At 40.1% G+C, this 17,944-nt stretch overlaps 1 protein-coding gene across 2 annotated transcripts in view; it reads left to right on the top strand.

Annotated features, from left to right (window-relative positions):
- Positions 1 to 17,633, top strand: part of arhgef4 (Rho guanine nucleotide exchange factor 4) — a 30,839-nt gene extending 13,206 nt beyond the window's left edge. For both annotated transcript variants that reach the window (XM_088322574.1, XM_088322575.1), the window contains 9 exons: positions 7,185 to 7,364; positions 7,515 to 7,718; positions 8,933 to 9,112; positions 9,184 to 9,416; positions 11,238 to 11,367; positions 14,528 to 14,659; positions 14,746 to 14,989; positions 16,668 to 16,745; positions 16,872 to 17,633. In XM_088322574.1, the coding sequence (XP_088178700.1) occupies positions 7,185 to 7,364; positions 7,515 to 7,718; positions 8,933 to 9,112; positions 9,184 to 9,416; positions 11,238 to 11,367; positions 14,528 to 14,659; positions 14,746 to 14,989; positions 16,668 to 16,745; positions 16,872 to 17,029 (1,539 nt within the window). In that variant the 3' untranslated portion in view covers positions 17,030 to 17,633. The remainder of the gene's footprint in view (positions 1 to 7,184; positions 7,365 to 7,514; positions 7,719 to 8,932; positions 9,113 to 9,183; positions 9,417 to 11,237; positions 11,368 to 14,527; positions 14,660 to 14,745; positions 14,990 to 16,667; positions 16,746 to 16,871) is intronic.
- The last annotated feature ends 311 nt before the right edge of the window (positions 17,634 to 17,944 follow it).

The following is a 17,944-nucleotide window of genomic DNA, read 5'->3' as shown; positions in this document are numbered from 1 at the left end:
AGCAATATACATTGCACTTAAGTTTCAGTTTTAAACATATACCTTTAATTCACAGTCCAATTTTCATTACATTACATTATTGGTGTCGTCTGCCTCACATACTGATTGGCTGAAAACAAGCGTTCCCATCTCAAGGTTTCTTCATTTACCTCATGTTGAGGTTTTGAGTTTTTTCTTGCCCTCATGTAGGTTTTAGATCAGGGGATGTGTAATAATAGTCTGGAGTTTGCAATAATCTGTGGTATGTACAGCCCTTTGAGATACCATGTGATTGAGGGCTATACAAATAAACATGACTTGACTCTTTCGAGTTAAATGTCGACGTGTTCTTGGGCAAGACACTGTACCCCTTATGACTCCGATAAGCAGGTAGGCGTCTTGCATGGCTGTCGCCGCTATCGGTATGTGTTTGTGTGTGTGAATGGATTGGTGTGAAGCACATTTTAAAGCACTTTGGGAGGTCTTCATTGACTTGAAAAGCGCTAAATAAATGCAGACCGTTTGAAATTAAAATCATAAAATACAATATTTGTAATTACAATTTTCATTACTATGTATTAGCCAATACTGATATCAGCCTCCATTGAGCACTAAAACTTTGAAGATGGTTTTGGCCCCGATTCTGGTACTTGTTATGGTTACACACCTAAATATAAATAATTGGTATTGTTTATTGTGTTATTCAGATTTATAGAGTTGTGTGCAAACCAGAGGTGAAGGATATATTTATTTTGTCCTCAAGACTCGTTTTATTTAAAGAAACAATTTTTGTGCTGGAAAATGTTTATCTCAAAAACACTTCTGCAACATGTGATATTTCAGAGATTTTTCTTTTCGTGCGATGCAGACAATAAACGTATTTTGTATAACGCACATTTATTGTTACCTGAAAAAAAACTTAATATTTGGGTGCACGTTAAACACAAGGTATTATTTTGGTATATTACCATTTTCATGCAATGATTGGTGAGTCTAAAAATGTCGTTGACCACAACCGCAAAACACGGGATGCAATGGGAATCAAACCCGGGTTGCGGTGGTAGGTGCCCGATATCTTAGCCACTAGTCATATACAAAACACTCGAAAAGGCATCAGATTTGATCTCATGATCACAATATTTTTCATCACAGTACCAGGGACAAATTTGAGAGAATTTAGAAAACAAAGTTGTCCAGAAATATATAAAAGAACTTTAAAAAGCACGATGAGGGAAACACCTCTTTGGTGTATCTAATGATGACTCGGACTTTGAAGGATATGAAATAAATACATTTCAATGTTCATGATAGTATTGTGTTCATTGTTTATGTTGTCAATAAATGATTTTAATTATGGCCACACATATTCAGCAACCTTTGTCATTTAGAGTTTAAGCTGAGAACAAGTGAAACAAAATTCTATCCGGATTTTAATCAAAAGTCATGGGTGCTTCTACCCAAGTGCACATTAAAAATGAATAAATACGGTAATGTGAAATTGGAAACCAGCACGCATGCACAAGCGATTTTAGCTCGTTGTTGTGCTCCCGTCTCCGCCATCCTCCATTTATATGCCTCTCCCCGACAACCCTCCCCCACTCCCGCCTCCCCTCTTCAGGGGTTGCTAAGGCACAGCCTCAGCCGTTCTGGTATCCAATGCATGCTCACCTACTCTCCCTCCCCATTGGCTGATGGCCCTGCAAAGGCGTGAGCAGAAAAAGAAAAGCACGGGAAGGCAAAAAAGGAAAAAAGGGCGATCCTGGAGGGCTCAGACAGAGCTGCTGCCAGACCACAGAGCATCCTTTTTACCAGGAAAATCTGTGTGGAAGCGTTTTTCGGGGATACTGGATGCTTTTTCTTTCGATGGAACTCAAAAAAGACAACCATAAAGGAAAAAGATAGACACATGATGGACAATAAGAGATTTACAAGGCATAAACAGTCAAAACGCAGCATCGACTTCTTCCGTAAGTCCTGATGTTTTAAACAGCAGGAAAAGAAAGGAATAACAAGACTCTGTTCTGCGCGGTCGCCACAAATAGCGCCACATCGCGCATCCACTATCACAGAGCCTCAACGAGCAGGCCGAGGGCTCCAGCTAACGTCAAAGTGGCAGGAGGAGGAGAAGAGGAGGTGCCGGCCACCACCGAGAAAGGGAAAGGAAAAGACCGACACCGAGGAGAAGAAGGCCTTGAGGACGCCGTTTGGTGCGGGGGCTCGGTGCTGACGGTGAGCAGGCGGAGGAGGCGAGCGGCACCGGAGCCGGAGGAGTCGGATACGGCAGAACTGATGGCCCGGGGTGGAGGTTCGGGAAGGTGGAGCAGGCAGAGGATGGGATTGGTCAACACGGTGCTGCGCTGCAACCTCCCGCCAGAGACGCAAAAGGTGGTGGTCTTTTTCATCATGATGCTGCTCATCATCATCAACGTGGTGCTCATGTTCCTCCTGGCGTTCCAGTAGGACCAGCCACGACGAGAATGTTTTCATCCTTAAGGACAGCATGGCTTTTGAGGTGGAAAGAAGATCTTTTGTTTTGAAGTGACGCGCACGATCGACTTTGCCTATACAGTAGTACCTTTTTATACAAGTACCTCTTAACACGAGCATATCGGTATACGATTGTTTTGCTCTTGCTTGCTATATGCAGGAAAATCCAGTCTGCGAGCAGTCCCAGAGGCTACCACTAGAGAACGCTTACAGCTCGTGATTGCTTACCGCCAGCATCAGCTCATCAAGTTTGCGCATGCAAACTACTACAGGCAAAAAACATTAGAAAATTGTGCTGGAAAGATTTTTGTCTTTAATTTTAATGTGTACAGTAAGTGCTTACGTATCAACAGACTCTCGGATTTCATACCTGTCAACCTCTGCCAATTTTTCCCTTAATTAATTAATGCAAATTCTCCTTATTAAAGCGATAATAAACCTTACAAGCACAACATGGCCCCTATTTACTCACAGCTAAACAGAATATGTAGCATTCCTCGACAATATTAACAATGTACGATTTTTTTACTATTTAAATGTGTTATCAGTCATTAGAAAGATGCAGTTTATAGCTTTTCACTTGGATGCGTTGGGGAGGACGGAAGTGGACCAATTTGTTTTTATTTATTTCACTTGTAAAATTCCGCTCGTTACACAAGCAATTGGAGCTACAAGCACGATCCTGGAACATATTAATTCCACAAAAAGAGGTACCACTGTATACGTAATGCCCCATCAGCTGCTCGTTTGATTTCAGTACGAACTGCTAAAAAAAGTCTTATTATAATCAGTCGACATTTCACAAAACCGAGGATGAATTGTACTTAAGTGAACCTATCCACTGTTATCAGCTGAGAAATTCACCAAATTGCTGTTTTCTGTGCAAAAGCCAAAGCATTTAGAACGCAGTGTTACTTTGGCGCCATATTGTGGCATTTTGCCCCGAACTGTGTTGCGTTGAGTTGAAGAGCTCAAAGAAAAGTTGTGCTTTGCTGACATCCTGTGGCTTATTTGAAATACAGGGGTGCCTTGAGATATGAGTTACAATAGATTGGTGACCTCGATTGTAACTTAGAGGGACATTATGTATATTCATCGCCCCCTAGTGGTAGAAAAGCTTCAGTCAATAAAATCAACTACAGTGGGACCTCGCTGCTTCGTGCTTCCACGTTCGCGGATTCAGAGCTTCGCAGGCCTAAAAAAAACAATGATAAAAAATAATAATAAAAAAAATATATATTATTTTTTTGTTTTGTTTGTTTTTAAGCATTTTTGAAGGGGCGTCGCTATTTTGCAGATTTTCACTTATCGCGGGTGGTTTTGGTCCACGTTAACCGGGTCTAAAAAATAATAATAATACAATTAAAAAAAACAAAAAACTTTTTTTTTTTAAAAGCATTTTTGAAGGGGCGTCGCTACTTCGTGGTTCCATGTTCGCGGGTTCAGAGCTTTGCAGGTCTAAAAAATAATAATAATAAAATGAATGAATTAAAAAATATATATCTATACATATATATATATATATATATATATATATATCTCATCTCATCTCATTAGCTGCACCGCTTATCCTCAGTAGGGTCGCGGGGGTGCTGGAGCCCATCCCACAATCATCGGGCAGTGGGCAGGGGACACCCTGAACTGGTTGCCAGCCAATCGCAGGGCACACAGGGACAGACAACTCGCTCGCTCATTCACACCTAGGGACAATTTGGACCGTCCAATCCACCTGAAATGCATGTCTTTGGAATGTGGGAGGAAACCGGAGTGCCCGGAGGAAACCCACGCAAGCACGGGGAGAACATACAAACTCCGCACAGTAAGTCCGGTAGCTGGATTTGAACCCACACAGGAGGTTCCCAAGACCTTAGAACTGTGCCGCACACGCGCTATCCACTGCGCCGCCGTTTTATATATATATATATATATATATATATCGGCTCGCTAAACTGTATGGGTCAGGTGTATCAACATTTCGTTCTGTGTGCATTGTTACAAAGAATGACAATAAAAGTAAATTCTATTCTATTCTATTATATTATTTTTTTTAAGCATTTTTGAAGGGGCGTCGCTACTTAGTGGTTCCACGTTCGCGGGTTAAGAGCTTTGCAGGTCTAAAAAAATAATAATAATAGAATAAAATAATAATTAAAAAAATATATATATTTTTTTTATGGTGCGCCACTACTTCGCGGATTTTCCCTATCGCGGGTGGTTTTGGTCCCCATTAACCGCGATAACCGAGGTCCCACTGTATTAATTTGAATACTGTAGCTGCTAAGAGTTGCCCCCCCCCCCCGAAAAAAAAAATTGATGAAAAGCTCAGCAAAAAGAAGAAAAATGGTATCTTGTAATCTTCGTTGTGCTCGTATTGGGTTGCACAACACACTACTAGTGGTCAAATCTTAGACAGAGTCCCTTTTAATAAACTATCCACATTGAAGAACAAGTAGTAAGTTTCATAATGAACCAAATTTTGGAAACTATCTGACACTATTCGGTGTTGGGATCTGATGTGCACTTGATATTACGTTGCTGTCGACAAAACTCAAAGATAGTCTTATCTCCAGACATCCCTGTATTTTAATGTCTCTTCCGTTTACAAAACGAGTGCTTTGCGGCCATCTTGTTCTGTCTGTGGTAGATTTTTTTTTTCACCCTATTTTTGCTATTAGTGAAAATAATTGATTCCTGTTTAAACGGATTACTAAGTTAGATGTCTTTCTGCTTTTGCTTTTGTGATGTAATGGTAATACCGTGGACGAGTTGTGTCGTAAAATTTCCAGGACTGCTTTTGTCAAAGATGTCAACACCAAAGTTTTCCCCCGAAAAGTGAGCCAGATGATCAATCAAGATGCGCAGAGAGATCCGTAAGCTCTTGCTTTTTTTCCATTCAGGACTAAAAAAGCTGCTCACCTCGACTACTCGCCTTCTCTCAATGCCTTGAGCATCAGACAGTTCCTTACTGAGATGACCACTTGAGCGTTGCTTGAGTAACTCCTTAACCACTTCAGATTTTTTTTCTGTTTAAGTTCAGAGAACAACGTTGTGGAAGACTTCACCAGAAGGAAGAAAGCAAGTGATGGGGTGGTGATTTCATTTTTTTTTGTATTCTAAATTAATCTTTACTCCTACCAATCCTGGATTTTTTCTGACACTATGAAAGTAATTCCACTGAACCAGCCTCAATGTATTTTTATGTTCCAAGCAAAATCCCAAATTCCATTTTGTAAGACACTACAAACACACTCTCTTTTATAACATGAAAAATGCTGCTCTGAGATGCTGTTGTTTACTAACCGGTCTTGGCTCAAAAACTCGATGTGCTTACTGAATCTTCACTTTTTCTTTCAAGGTGTGCGATACATCGTTGTGCTTTTGTGACTGACAGAGGATTCTTACATTGATTTCAAATGTGTTTTCATGAATTGAAACTAAAATAAAAAAAATAAAAAAAGGTTTGAACCTATGTGGGTTTGTGATTGTTTTCTAAGCATTTTGCATTGCAATTGAAGAAAAAAAAACGTGAAATAAAAGGAAAGTCCTATTTGATGCTACTGATAAATCCTTAGGTCGCGGGTTCAAATCCGACTCAAAGGAACATATGTTTAAACATTAGTAAACACTAAAAATAAGAAACCGATTTGTTTTGAACCTGCAAGGACAAACTAGGAGAAGAGGCTTCAGATGAGAGAATTCCATTACCCGTTAGTGACACCCTCCCCTGAGCCTCCTCTTTTTATAAAGTTTACAAAAAAATCAAAAACAGATCACCCCTAAAGGGTGTTGTTATCAAAGAACAGCAACATCATTGACAGACTGCAGTAATGATGTAATAGTCCAAACGAACAACATTCTATGTAATCTCCTTTTCAAGTGTCCAATATTAAAAACAGAATAAACCTATCACTAATGGGTGACTGACACAACTCGTTTAACTGAAAGATTTATCATATTTGTTGCACATTGTTGATTTGATCTGGTGGGGGACACATTTGCTGGGAAGCAGGAAACAAAGCTGGCGTGCTCGACAAAACCCAGGTATAAAGTAACAAACCAACACAATTCCTAAACAGAGACACAAAAAAAACTTGATGTGACCATAAAACTGGCAATAAACTGTCAGGTTATGCTCTCGGAGCAGTTAATAGGGATGATGACGATCTTGTGTGAGAGATTGGACACAGGTGTGCACAATCTTGCCACTCCCCCTCGTGGCGCCTTCTGGGGGAAGGTGGCCTGCTCGATCCTGATAGTTGTAAAGTGTAAATGTGAACGAAATCTGCTTTTTAAAATATTTTATATGAAGCATCCGCACACTCTGAGCTAGCCGGTTTAACACTCCACTTATTGAAACATAAATATTTTGTTTGTTTGTTGTACATGATTCAATTGTTTGTTTGTTTGTACATGATTCAGATTGAATCGTTTCTTGTACATGATTCAATTGTTTGTTTGTTTGTACATGATTCAAATTGAATCGTTTCTCCGGCGCCGTCACGAATGGCAGCCACTCCAGCAGCTCCCGTGTTATTTTTCGATTGTTCTCAGTTATTTTCGATTGTTCTCAGCTTAGGGATGCTGCTGGAAAAGTGAATTTCCCTTCGGGGATGAATAAAGTATCTATCTATCTATCTATCTATCTATCTATCTATCTATCTATCTATCTATCTATCTATCTGTATTAGCTCTAGCGATCTTTTATGCTCCTTTTGCAGCTTATCAGCGATGGCAACGTGGTGTATGCCGAGGCCCTTTGGGATCACGTCACCATGGATGACCAGGAGCTTGGTTTTAAAGCCGGCGATGTCATCGAAGTGGTGGATGCCACCAACAAAGAGTGGTGGTGGGGTCGCATTGTGGACAACGAGGGATGGTTCCCTGCTTGCTTTGTTCGGGTCAGTCAGAGATAGAAATATATATATATATATATATATATTTATTACATGCAATAATCAATGAGTTTACTTTGACGTAAATAGCCGCCAATGGCAGTGAATGAAGTAATCTGTGTATATATACTTTATCCATCTCCTTACTCATACTAGTTGCGTGTTAACCAAGACGAGCCCGCGGACGACTTTAAAGCCCACCTGGATATGGACGAGTCCATCGGAGGCCAAGAATGGCTCCAGATTGGACAATTCTTGGGACCTGGATTGCCCGGCAAGGAGCAGATGAGGGCGAACGTCGTCAAAGAGATCATGAGCACGGAGAGGGATTACATCAAGCACCTCAAAGACATCTGTGAGGTCAGCTTCAGCTTGCAAACAGAAGAAAAATTCATACATAATCACAGTACAGTAGAAACCCAGGAATACGCCATTGATCCGTACTTAGGTGGGAATTTCAAAGTGATATTGCCGTATAGCAGGGAGTAGAAATCTATGGTAACGTGTAGCTAATGTGTTCCGAATCCCCGGTACCACATATAAAAACATTATATGGAGACTGTGTAATATTTAGTGCCTCCTTGTGGTACAAAAAAAACTTTCATTCAGTTAAAAAAAAAACAAAAAAAAATTATTGATGAAATATCATACGAAAGTTACTTTTTATACAAAAAAATCATAGGTTGCTGCCATGTTTGTCTGCCGTATTGTTTCATGCGGTGGCTCTGGTTTTTGTCCGCATTAGACACCAATGCCATCTAGTGGTTAAGTATTACACACTCAGGCTTAAAAACAAATCGATAATAGTTAAGTAATGTTTACGTTTAATGTATGTCAATAGGAATAAATAACATTATAATTAACTATACATGTAAAGAAAAAGTATTTACCTTTTGTGTGACGTGACTTGAGCTGGTACTGTGGTGTAGCGGGTGGATGCAAAAGGGGGGCAGTAGATCGCCATGATTGATTAAAAATCAAACCCATTTCCAAACCTCCGCTTGTGTGAATTGTTATGCCGTTAGAAGATTTCCTGGCTTTCATCGGCTCCTTTTTCTTACTAATTTTCCTGATCGTTGATTGGTTAAAGCCAATTAACATGACAACGGTAGCAATTTGTGTGCCTTCTTCATATTTCTTGATAATTGCAAGCTTCACTTCTCTGGTTATCACATGTTTTGGCCCATAGCAAAAAAAAATACAAAGATAACCAATACAAAAATTGCAGTGTTGTTTTCCCAAATCCGAAAGTTTTTACAAAACACATGAGATTTTAAACTGAATGAAAGGAAAGGCATTGTGGGAAGTGATTCCGCCAATAGCACCTTAACATTTCCATGATACTGTGAGCAATACCAGAGGTATTTCACATTGTAAAGTGAAAATATCTTAAGGCGAGGTCGCTGTGTGCTGAGGGCCTACTGCATTAACTCAGCACGGAAATATTGTTTTCAGTTGATGCTGACATAAGGAAATTCATTCAAAAGTAGCGCAGCTACTGCTGTTAATAGTTAACAGTAACTTATTCTCTGCCATCAATAACTAAGATATTATTTATCCCCTCCCACCCGCAGGGTTACATCAAACAATGTCGCAAGAGGACAGACATGTTCACCGAGGAGCAGCTTCATACCATCTTTGGAAACGTGGAAGAGATCTACAAGTTCCAGAGAAAGTTTCTTAAAATCCTCGAGAAGAAGTACATCAAAGAGCAACCGCACCTGAGTGAAATTGGCTGCTGCTTCCTTGAGCATGTGAGTACAACCAAGGAAAGATGAGCTGAAGCATCCGACCACCTCTAACACTTCAATCCTCTATTTCCCAGCAAGTCCATTTCCAGATCTATTCTGAGTACTGCAACAATCATCCCAACGCTTGCATCCAGCTGTCCTTGCTCATGAAGCTGAGCAAGTACGTGTTCTTCTTCGAGGCCTGCCGACTCCTCCAGAAGATGATCGATATTTCACTGGACGGGTTCTTACTCACGCCGGTTCAGAAGATCTGCAAGTATCCCTTGCAGCTTGCAGAGTTGCTCAAGTATACCAACCCGCAACACAGGTAAATGCATAGATCAAAAAGATTTCAATTTGGTTTTACTTCGATGAGGAAAATTATACGATGCTGTTTTTTTCAGCTACCTTGTGGCTGTAGTCTTCCAATTTACTGTCACTATAGTAGATTTTAGCTTTATTCACTGGCAAAGTAGAGGCTAATGTTAGCATAAAATTAGGCATATTGTTTTTCTTCCGCTAAATATTTTTTTTCAGTAATATACAGTTGCTTGCGAAACTATTTGCCCCCCTTGAACTTTGTGACCTTTTGCCACATTTCAGACTTCAAACATCAAGATATAAAACTAGTTTCTTGTGAAGTGTCAACAATAAGTGGGACACAATCATGAAATGCAACACACTTTATTGGATATTTTAAACTTTTTGAACATATAAAGAACGCAAAAGTGGGTGTGCAAAATTATTCAGCCCCTTTACTTCAGTGCAGCAAACTCTGTCCAGAAGTTCCGTGAGGATCTCTGAATGATTCAATGTTGATCTAAATGACTAACGATGATAGATGTAATCCACCTATGTGTAATCAAGTCTCTGTATAAGTGCACCTGCACTGTGATAGTCTCAGAGGTCTGTTTAAAGCTCAGAGAGCATCATGAATAACGAGTAACACATCGGGCAGGTCTGACATACTGTTGTGGAGAAGTTTAAAGCTGGATTTGGATACAAAAAGATTTTTCAAGCTTTAAACGTCCCATGGAGCACTGTATCAGACCACTGCAAATCTACCAAGATCGGGCCGCCCCCCTAAACTTTCAGCTCATACAAGGAGAAAACTGATCAGAGATGCAGGCAAGAGGCCCATGATCACTCTGGATGAACTGCAGAAGTCTACAGCTGAAGTAGGAGAATCTGTCCATAGGACAACAATCAGTCGTATACTGCACAAATCTGGCCTTTATGGAAGAGTGGCAAGAAGGAAGCCATTTCTTAAAGATATCCATAAAAAGTGTCATTTAAAGTTTGCCACGAGCCACCTGGGACACACACCAAACATGTGGAAGAAGATGCTCTGGTCAGATGAGACCAAAATCGAATTTTTTGGCAACAATGCAAGACGTTATGTTTGGTGTAAAAGCAGCACAGCTCATCACCCTCAACACACCATCCCCACAGTCAAACATGGTGGTGGCAGCATCATGGTTGGGCCTGCTTTTCTTCAGCAGGGACAAGGAAGATGGTTAAAATTGATAGGAAGATGGATGGAGCCAAATACAGGATCATTCTGGAAGAAAACGGATGGAGTCAGCAAACGACCTGAGACTGTTATGGAGATTTGTCTTCCAACAAGACAATGATACAAAACATTAAGCAAAAGCTACAATGGAATTGTTCACCAAAAGCATATCAAGGTGGCCAAGTCAAAGTCCAGATCTCAATCCAATTGAGAATCTGTGGAAACAACTGAAAACTGCTGTCCACAAACACTTTCCATCCAACCTCACTGAGCTTGTGCTGTTTTGCAAGGAGGAATGGGCAAAAATATCAGTTTCTCGATGTGCAAAACTGATAGAGACACACCCCAAGCGACTTGCATCTGTAATCGCAGCAAAAGAGGGTGCTACAAAGTATTAACTCAATGGGGCTGAATAATTTTGCACACCTACTTTTTCGTTTTTTATTTGTTAAAAAAGCTTAAAATATCCAATAAAGTGTGTTCCACTTCATGATTGTGTCCCACTTTTTCATACATTTTTTTATATCTTTATGTTTGATGTCTGAAATGTGGCAAAAGGTCACAAAGTTCAAGAGGGCCAAATAGTTTTGCAAGCCACTGTATCAAAAGTCCGATCTTTTTGTCTCTAACATATAGAGAGTACAAAGATGTGGAAGCTGCTCTCAACGCAATGAAAAACGTGGCAAGGCTCATCAACGAGAGGAAACGACGCCTTGAAAATATTGAAAAGATCGCCCGGTGGCAGAGTTCCATAGAGGGTTGGGAGGTAAGTGGTATACATTTTCTACTCGATAAATACACAGTAGTTTACGATGTCTCCATTTTACGGTTTGTTGTTTTATGTTTTTTCGGACCCTCTATACGGTATTTTACCCACCATATGACATCCGCAATATATTATTCAACGTTCCCCAAAAATTAAATCTTTGACTCTGTGAGTCAAGTGCTTTATAGGTCTCTAGGATGCCTGTCTGCTATTGGTCTATATCATATAAAATGCTGGTCTGCTATTGGTTTGCGTCAAAGCTTCAGGAAGATGTCGAAATGCTATCAGATGAACTCCCTCCCACAATGTTCTATTTCTCTCGCTTCATACGATTGTCGTGTTGCAAACTTTCATTTGTTCTGCTACGGTTCCCAAGACTTGTGATGATGATAAAGAGAGGAGCAGGAAAATGATAACCATGGAAACGAAGCTCAAAAATATACGACATAGACACAGCCATTGTTCCCCTCGCTACGGAATACGGCCGTAAACTGTCAACAATAGGGTCAATTACCAGTATTAAGAATAATGAGGGGATTAAATCAACAAGTCTAAGGGAATGGTAATCCCTTTTAATCCAACATCTCCTCCACCCTCTGCATCCACCCACGAACGCCAGTGTAGCAGCTCAAAATTTTCCTTCCATGTAAGTTTTTTTATAATGTTATTTAATAATAGAGCTGTAGTATTACTAACTATAAACTATTTTATTAATTGAATGTTTTTTTTATCGAGAGTACTGGGGTCTGGAACACATTACTTAATTAGCATTGGTTTCTATCCCCTGTGTTAGGAATTAAATATCAAAATGTACCGTTTACCAAATTGTTCGAATCAGTTATCTGACTCCATTAACCAAACACATCCTACATTCACCCAACAATTTATACACGCTCGTTTCTTGATGGAAAAGATGAACAAGAAAGACACATTTTCACACAGGGGCAGATTTAATTTCATTATTAATTTAACTAAGTGTGCTCCATCGAAAATGGCCGAATTAGTGTCGTCAGAGTCTTTGGAAAGCCTTTTTCTGAAGTCCTTTAGCTCTCTCCTTATTGGCCCACGTCTCCACGCAAGATGGTGTGCCGGCTCCTCCCATGGGTGTGCCAATGAAGCCCAACGTGAGCTTTACATTCTCAGAGACAAGCGTTGCGATGTTCCTCAAAACAACGAAGAGCGTTTCTATGTCATCAGGGCCCCTCTTCCTCTGGATGTGCTGATTATCTTATCAGCCCTTCGTCCCGTTCCCGCCGTTCCTGTAAACATCATTCTCCACTAAGTTGCACTGACCTGGCACCACAGCCCCGCCAGTGAATATCTTTTGCATTACCGTATTTTCCGCACTATATGGCGCACCATGTTATAAGGCGCACCTTCAATGAATGATATATTTTAAAACTTATGCCATACATAAGACGCACCCCATTATAAGGCGCTATAAGTGCATGCTGGTTTAAGATCAGGTAATTGTGCAATTTTGTAATTGTAATCCTGTGCAGTCCTTCGAGACATTTTTGGGATTAAGGGCTATTTACGGTAAATAAATATGACGACTTGACTACAGTAGAGAATGTAGTTACGTTATGCAACCTCTAGATGTTGCCACGCTCAAGGGAATGTCAACAAAATATTCAAAAAGGTCAAACTTTATTAACAAACAAGCTTTCCACAACTCCATTCACTCCCAAAATAAATAAACAGCCGTTTTATTATTTTCTCTGAGGTAAAGCATTTTCGTGACACATCTTTGACATCTTTGAACAACATCGACATATCATTTTATTTTTTGTCCATTTAGTCAACACGCAAAGAAAAAAACGTCTGATACTGTTATTTTAAATGAAACGTTAGTGCAATCGCAATAAAGTGACACTCGTAATGTGCAAAAACAACGAGTGCAAAGCAATAACATAATAACTGTAAAATGTAAAACGTAAACACACAAAAGAAAAACAAAGATCACTCTATAAGCTCCTCATCGACGAATCCCTCGAATTCTTCTTCTGCTGTGTTCGAATTGACCATATCTCAGTGAATGGGCCATCCAACACGTCCGGTGTTTTTGTGCCAGCGCTGTTGCCTTCATACGTATAGTTATCGTACTGACACTTCTGCTTGCCGCTCTTTGTTGAACAACCCACTGTTCAAGTGTCTCCTCTAACTCTGGCCATCTTGCTTTATTGCCACGGAAACTTTGTTGAGTTTTCCTTACTTGGCGGAGCTTATCTTCATCCTTTCTCCACTTCCGTACCATCGATTCATTTAAGTTTAACTCTCTCGCTGCCGCTCTATTGCCGTGTTGTGCTGCGTGACTGATCGCTTTGAGTTTAAACTCGGCGTTGTACGCGTGTCTCTTAACAGGTGCCATTTTTTATACAAATGCACGTATGAAAGAGAATCTCGCTCTCTCTCTCTCTCTCTCTCTCTCTCTCTCTCTCTCTCTCTCTCTCTCTCTCTCTCTCTCTCTCTCTCTCTCTCTCTCTCTCTCTCTCTCTCTCTCTCTCTCTCTCTCTCTCTCTCTCTCTCTCTCTCTCTCTCTCTCTCTCTCTCTCTCTCTCTCTCTCTCTCTCTCTCTCTCTCTCTCTCTGTCAAACGTGACATTCTGAATAATTCTGCGTTTGTTTAAGGTAAATTGTGCTTTACATCTTCACCAGTCAAAACCCTGGATTCAGACAAATACTGTATTTGTTGAATATGAATTAAGCAGTTTAATGGGGTAGCCATTTTGCCACTTAGTAAACAAATACAACACGAGCCCCGGCAACTACCAATCGTTTAATATTTCCCAGTATGCACAGCGCGAAAAATGGAGTCGGCGGCTGTTTCTCGTAGTTGCGAGACCTTGCGAATTTAATATTGAGCCATATATAAGGCGCACTGTGTTATAAGGCGCATGGTCAGCTTTTGAAAAAAAATAAGACTTTTAGGTGCGCCTTATAGTGCGGAAAATACGGTAAATGTAATTTGTATTAGATTGTACAAAATCAATCAAATGTATGCCATACGTCAATTTCACCTTTCAACCTCCACCTCTGAACGTATGAATGTCATATCCTGAGGGTCTACTATACTGTACTCATAGCTGAGAAAATATATATACCGGTATATATATATTTTTATTCAGAAACTCCATATAGATGTATTTTTTTCTGTGCAGGGTTCAGATGTACTAAGCCGGAGCTCCGACCTCATCTACTCAGGAGAGTTGACCAAATTGTCTCTCCCAAACGCCAGGAGTCAACAAAGAATGTTTTTCCTGTTTGATCATCAGATCGTGTATTGTAAAAAGGTACAAAGCGCCTATCTACTCTATATCTTCAACTAGAAAAAGCATAAATATATAGATACATAGATAATGATGATGAATTTTTGTAGGACCTCCTACGCCGTGACATGCTGTATTACAAAGGCCGCCTTGACATGGACCACATGGAGGTCATAGACGTTGAGGACGGCAAGGAAAACCATTTTAACGTCAGCGTCAAAAACACACTGAAGCTCCAATCTCTTTCTGGAGATGAGGTCCACCTTCTGTGCGCCAAGAAACATGAACAGAAACAGAGGTGGCTTCGGGCCTTCGCTGAAGAGAGGAGGCGGGTCCAGACTGACTGGGAGACAGGTCCGATGTGTTCTTTACAGTTTTTTTTTTTTAGGATTGAATATGAAGTCGGCAGTGCAACCTGAAAAGAATGATAGTACAAGATCAAATTTGATAACTGCACCAGTAGGCAAAACTCACTACTACTCGTACTCAGTAAGGTGGTCCCCCTTGAAGGCTATAACTTACCCAGGTAATGCCTTCTAACTTGTTATAAGATAATGATTTCTTAGGTTTTCTGAGTTTTGGGATTATCTTTTCATTTTTTAAATTAGAAACAGTTCCAAATATCGTAAATACGTAATGGTGGGGTGCGTAGTTTGAGGTGTCCTTGAAAGGTTTAAATTCTAATACTTTATCTATTAACTATCTATGTCGTAACAATGCCCAACTGAGTTCAAAGAGCCTTAATATATTTTTGCCTTCCGAGCCTATCTGCTTTTATTCTACTTTTACCTCAGTGTTCTGACCACAAAGCGCATAACGCTGGATGAATGAGGGTGGGGGAGGAGAGGGTGTTTAGGGTGTTGGGGGGAGGAGAGTAGTTTCTTCCGCGTACTGGCCGTTTTATTTTATTCTATGATGAAAATGGTGAGAGTAAGAAAAGGACTTTTTCAATTGCAGTCCAAATGCCACCCCAAAGAGATGAAAAAGGAAGAGTTCTTGCACGCACAACAAAAGTAGCATGGAAGATGGCGTCAGCCAGTACAATATTCTGAAGTTATGAACACCACATTTAAAGGGATAGTGTGTAATAATTGGTGCCTCCTAGGGGTACAAAAAACAACAACTTTTTGTCCAGTGAAATAAAAAACATTGACTTGAAGACTAGGCAAAAATACATCAACTATTATACCAATGTTCATTTTTATAAATAATCAGTAATTAAGTCGCGCTAAGTTCAAAAATTTGTATCCCTAGTCGCTGCCATGCTTGTCTGTCATATTGTTGCATGCTGTCGCACTGGTTTTTGTTCGCATTAGACTCCATTGCCATCTAGTGGTCAAATATTACACACACGGGCTTTAAACAAAATAATTTATAGTAAGTACTGCTTGCGTTTAATGTATGTGAAAATAGATATACATGTAAAGAAAAGATACAAATTTATTTACCTTTGGTGTGACGTGACTTGAGATGGTACAGTGGGATCCCTACTTAGATCGGTGCCATGTTTGTCTGGCATCTTACCGCCACGCTGTTCCATATATCACTGGGCCTTGCTCGTACCAGACAACACAGTGTTTCTAGGTCAAATGTTACACATTGGGGCTTTAAAAGACCTGTATGTCATTTGGAGCTTTTTTTACTCACTGCCGCCATCTCTGGGTTTATGTCATCATCGCAGTCTCTGTCAGCTTGTTCATAATGCGCATTTCTTAGACCCGCTCGAATAAACACTTCTTTTTTTAATCTTTTTGGGGGGTTTGGTTTGACTTTTGGACTGTACTTGACCCTTTGAGACTCCTTGTGATTAAGGGCTATACAAATAAACATGACTTGACTTGACTCAAACCTTTTCTTACTTTCACCGTTGACACACTAAGAAAAAGAAAGCCGCGGTGATGAGAACTAAGTCACTTACCATGTTTTACTATTTTATACCACCAGTCTACTGCTTCCCAAAATATTGCCTTCCATACAGAGTTAGATCAAATCTGTAAGATAACCTAATTTCCATTCTCTCTCATTCCCAAAGGTTTTACCCTCACTGAAGACCAGAAAAAACAGGCCATTCTCAACGCCTGCAAACGCTTCCTATCTGGGAAACCCAAAGGTATTAACATACTATTTGGCTGGGATGTTTTCTCTTTTTGTAACCCGCTTCCGTAACGTAGGAATAAGTACTTTTGTTTGGAAAATCTAATTTTGAAATAAACTGTGTCTGGCTCCATTTCTTCAGTGGTCAGCAGACCCTACTACGAGTTACTCCTCAGACAGAAGCATCCTTCTCTCCCCACTGCCTTACCGCAACAGCACATCTTGATGCTGGAGGAACCTAAGCGCAAATCTTCAACCTTTTGGCACAATATCAGCAGACTGACACCTTTTAAGAAATAATACGAAGAGGACCAAAAGAAATATGGATGTGATGAAAGAAACTTGGAGAACCTGATGAAATAACCGAAGTCTGCTATTAATATTTTCAGGTGTTGGAACTTGGGCCTCTTCATTTTGCTGCTCCCTGCTACTCGTCAATGAATCTGTAATTTCTGATATATATTTCCTCTATGAAATGCTTTAGCTTTATGCCAACTGTTCACAGTGCCAGATGATTTCCTTTTTTTGTCTTTATCAAGTTGGACCAAAGTGGAGATTGTGTTTTTCCTGTGCAGAATTATAACTAAAAGACTAAACCAGGAAATGAGTAATAAGGGTTTCCCCAATGACAATTTTGGGGGGTAAACCTATTTATTTTAAGTTCTGAACAGTTTGTCCCTAATGCTATACAAGTTCCCTATGTTTTTCTTACCTCCAGTAAGATAAAACGCAGTTGTGCGCCATAGCTTGATTGAATTCCGTTTGGGTATTTTGTATTTTTGTGGTCTGCATCCAAAAATAACCTGCCAACTATTAACTCTGTGGATATTTAGTACATCTCTGTGCATCATACTGTACACGTTGTTAAATGGCTGAACCAGGCAAAGAATAAATCAACTCAAAATATGATACAGAATTTCGTAAATGTGATCATTAGAATTCACTTTGTGTGTGTGTGCGTGCGTTTGCGTGTGTGATCTTCTAATTAAAGTTTTAACTCTGAGTTGACATCACCATGTCATATTTTCTGCATTAAAACTGTCGGCAGCGGTGGACTGATCTCTACCGTTTGCTCCTTTATCATTAGGGGATGGGAGACCCGTTGTCATGGCAACAGCCACATCAGGTCAGTTATATTTATGGCCAGACGGTGGCAGAAGAGTAGCAAGGTGGGATTGGGTTATTATAGTACTGTACTTTTAGGAAGAACCTACT

This window comes from Urocampus carinirostris, chromosome 18, assembly GCF_059441175.1.
Source record: "Urocampus carinirostris isolate Australia breed hairy pipefish chromosome 18, RoL_Ucar_1.0, whole genome shotgun sequence".
Classification (NCBI taxonomy): Eukaryota; Metazoa; Chordata; class Actinopteri; order Syngnathiformes; family Syngnathidae; genus Urocampus; species Urocampus carinirostris.
The sequence above is the reverse complement of the archived record's forward strand: the minus strand, read 5'-3'. Positions and strand labels throughout refer to the sequence as shown.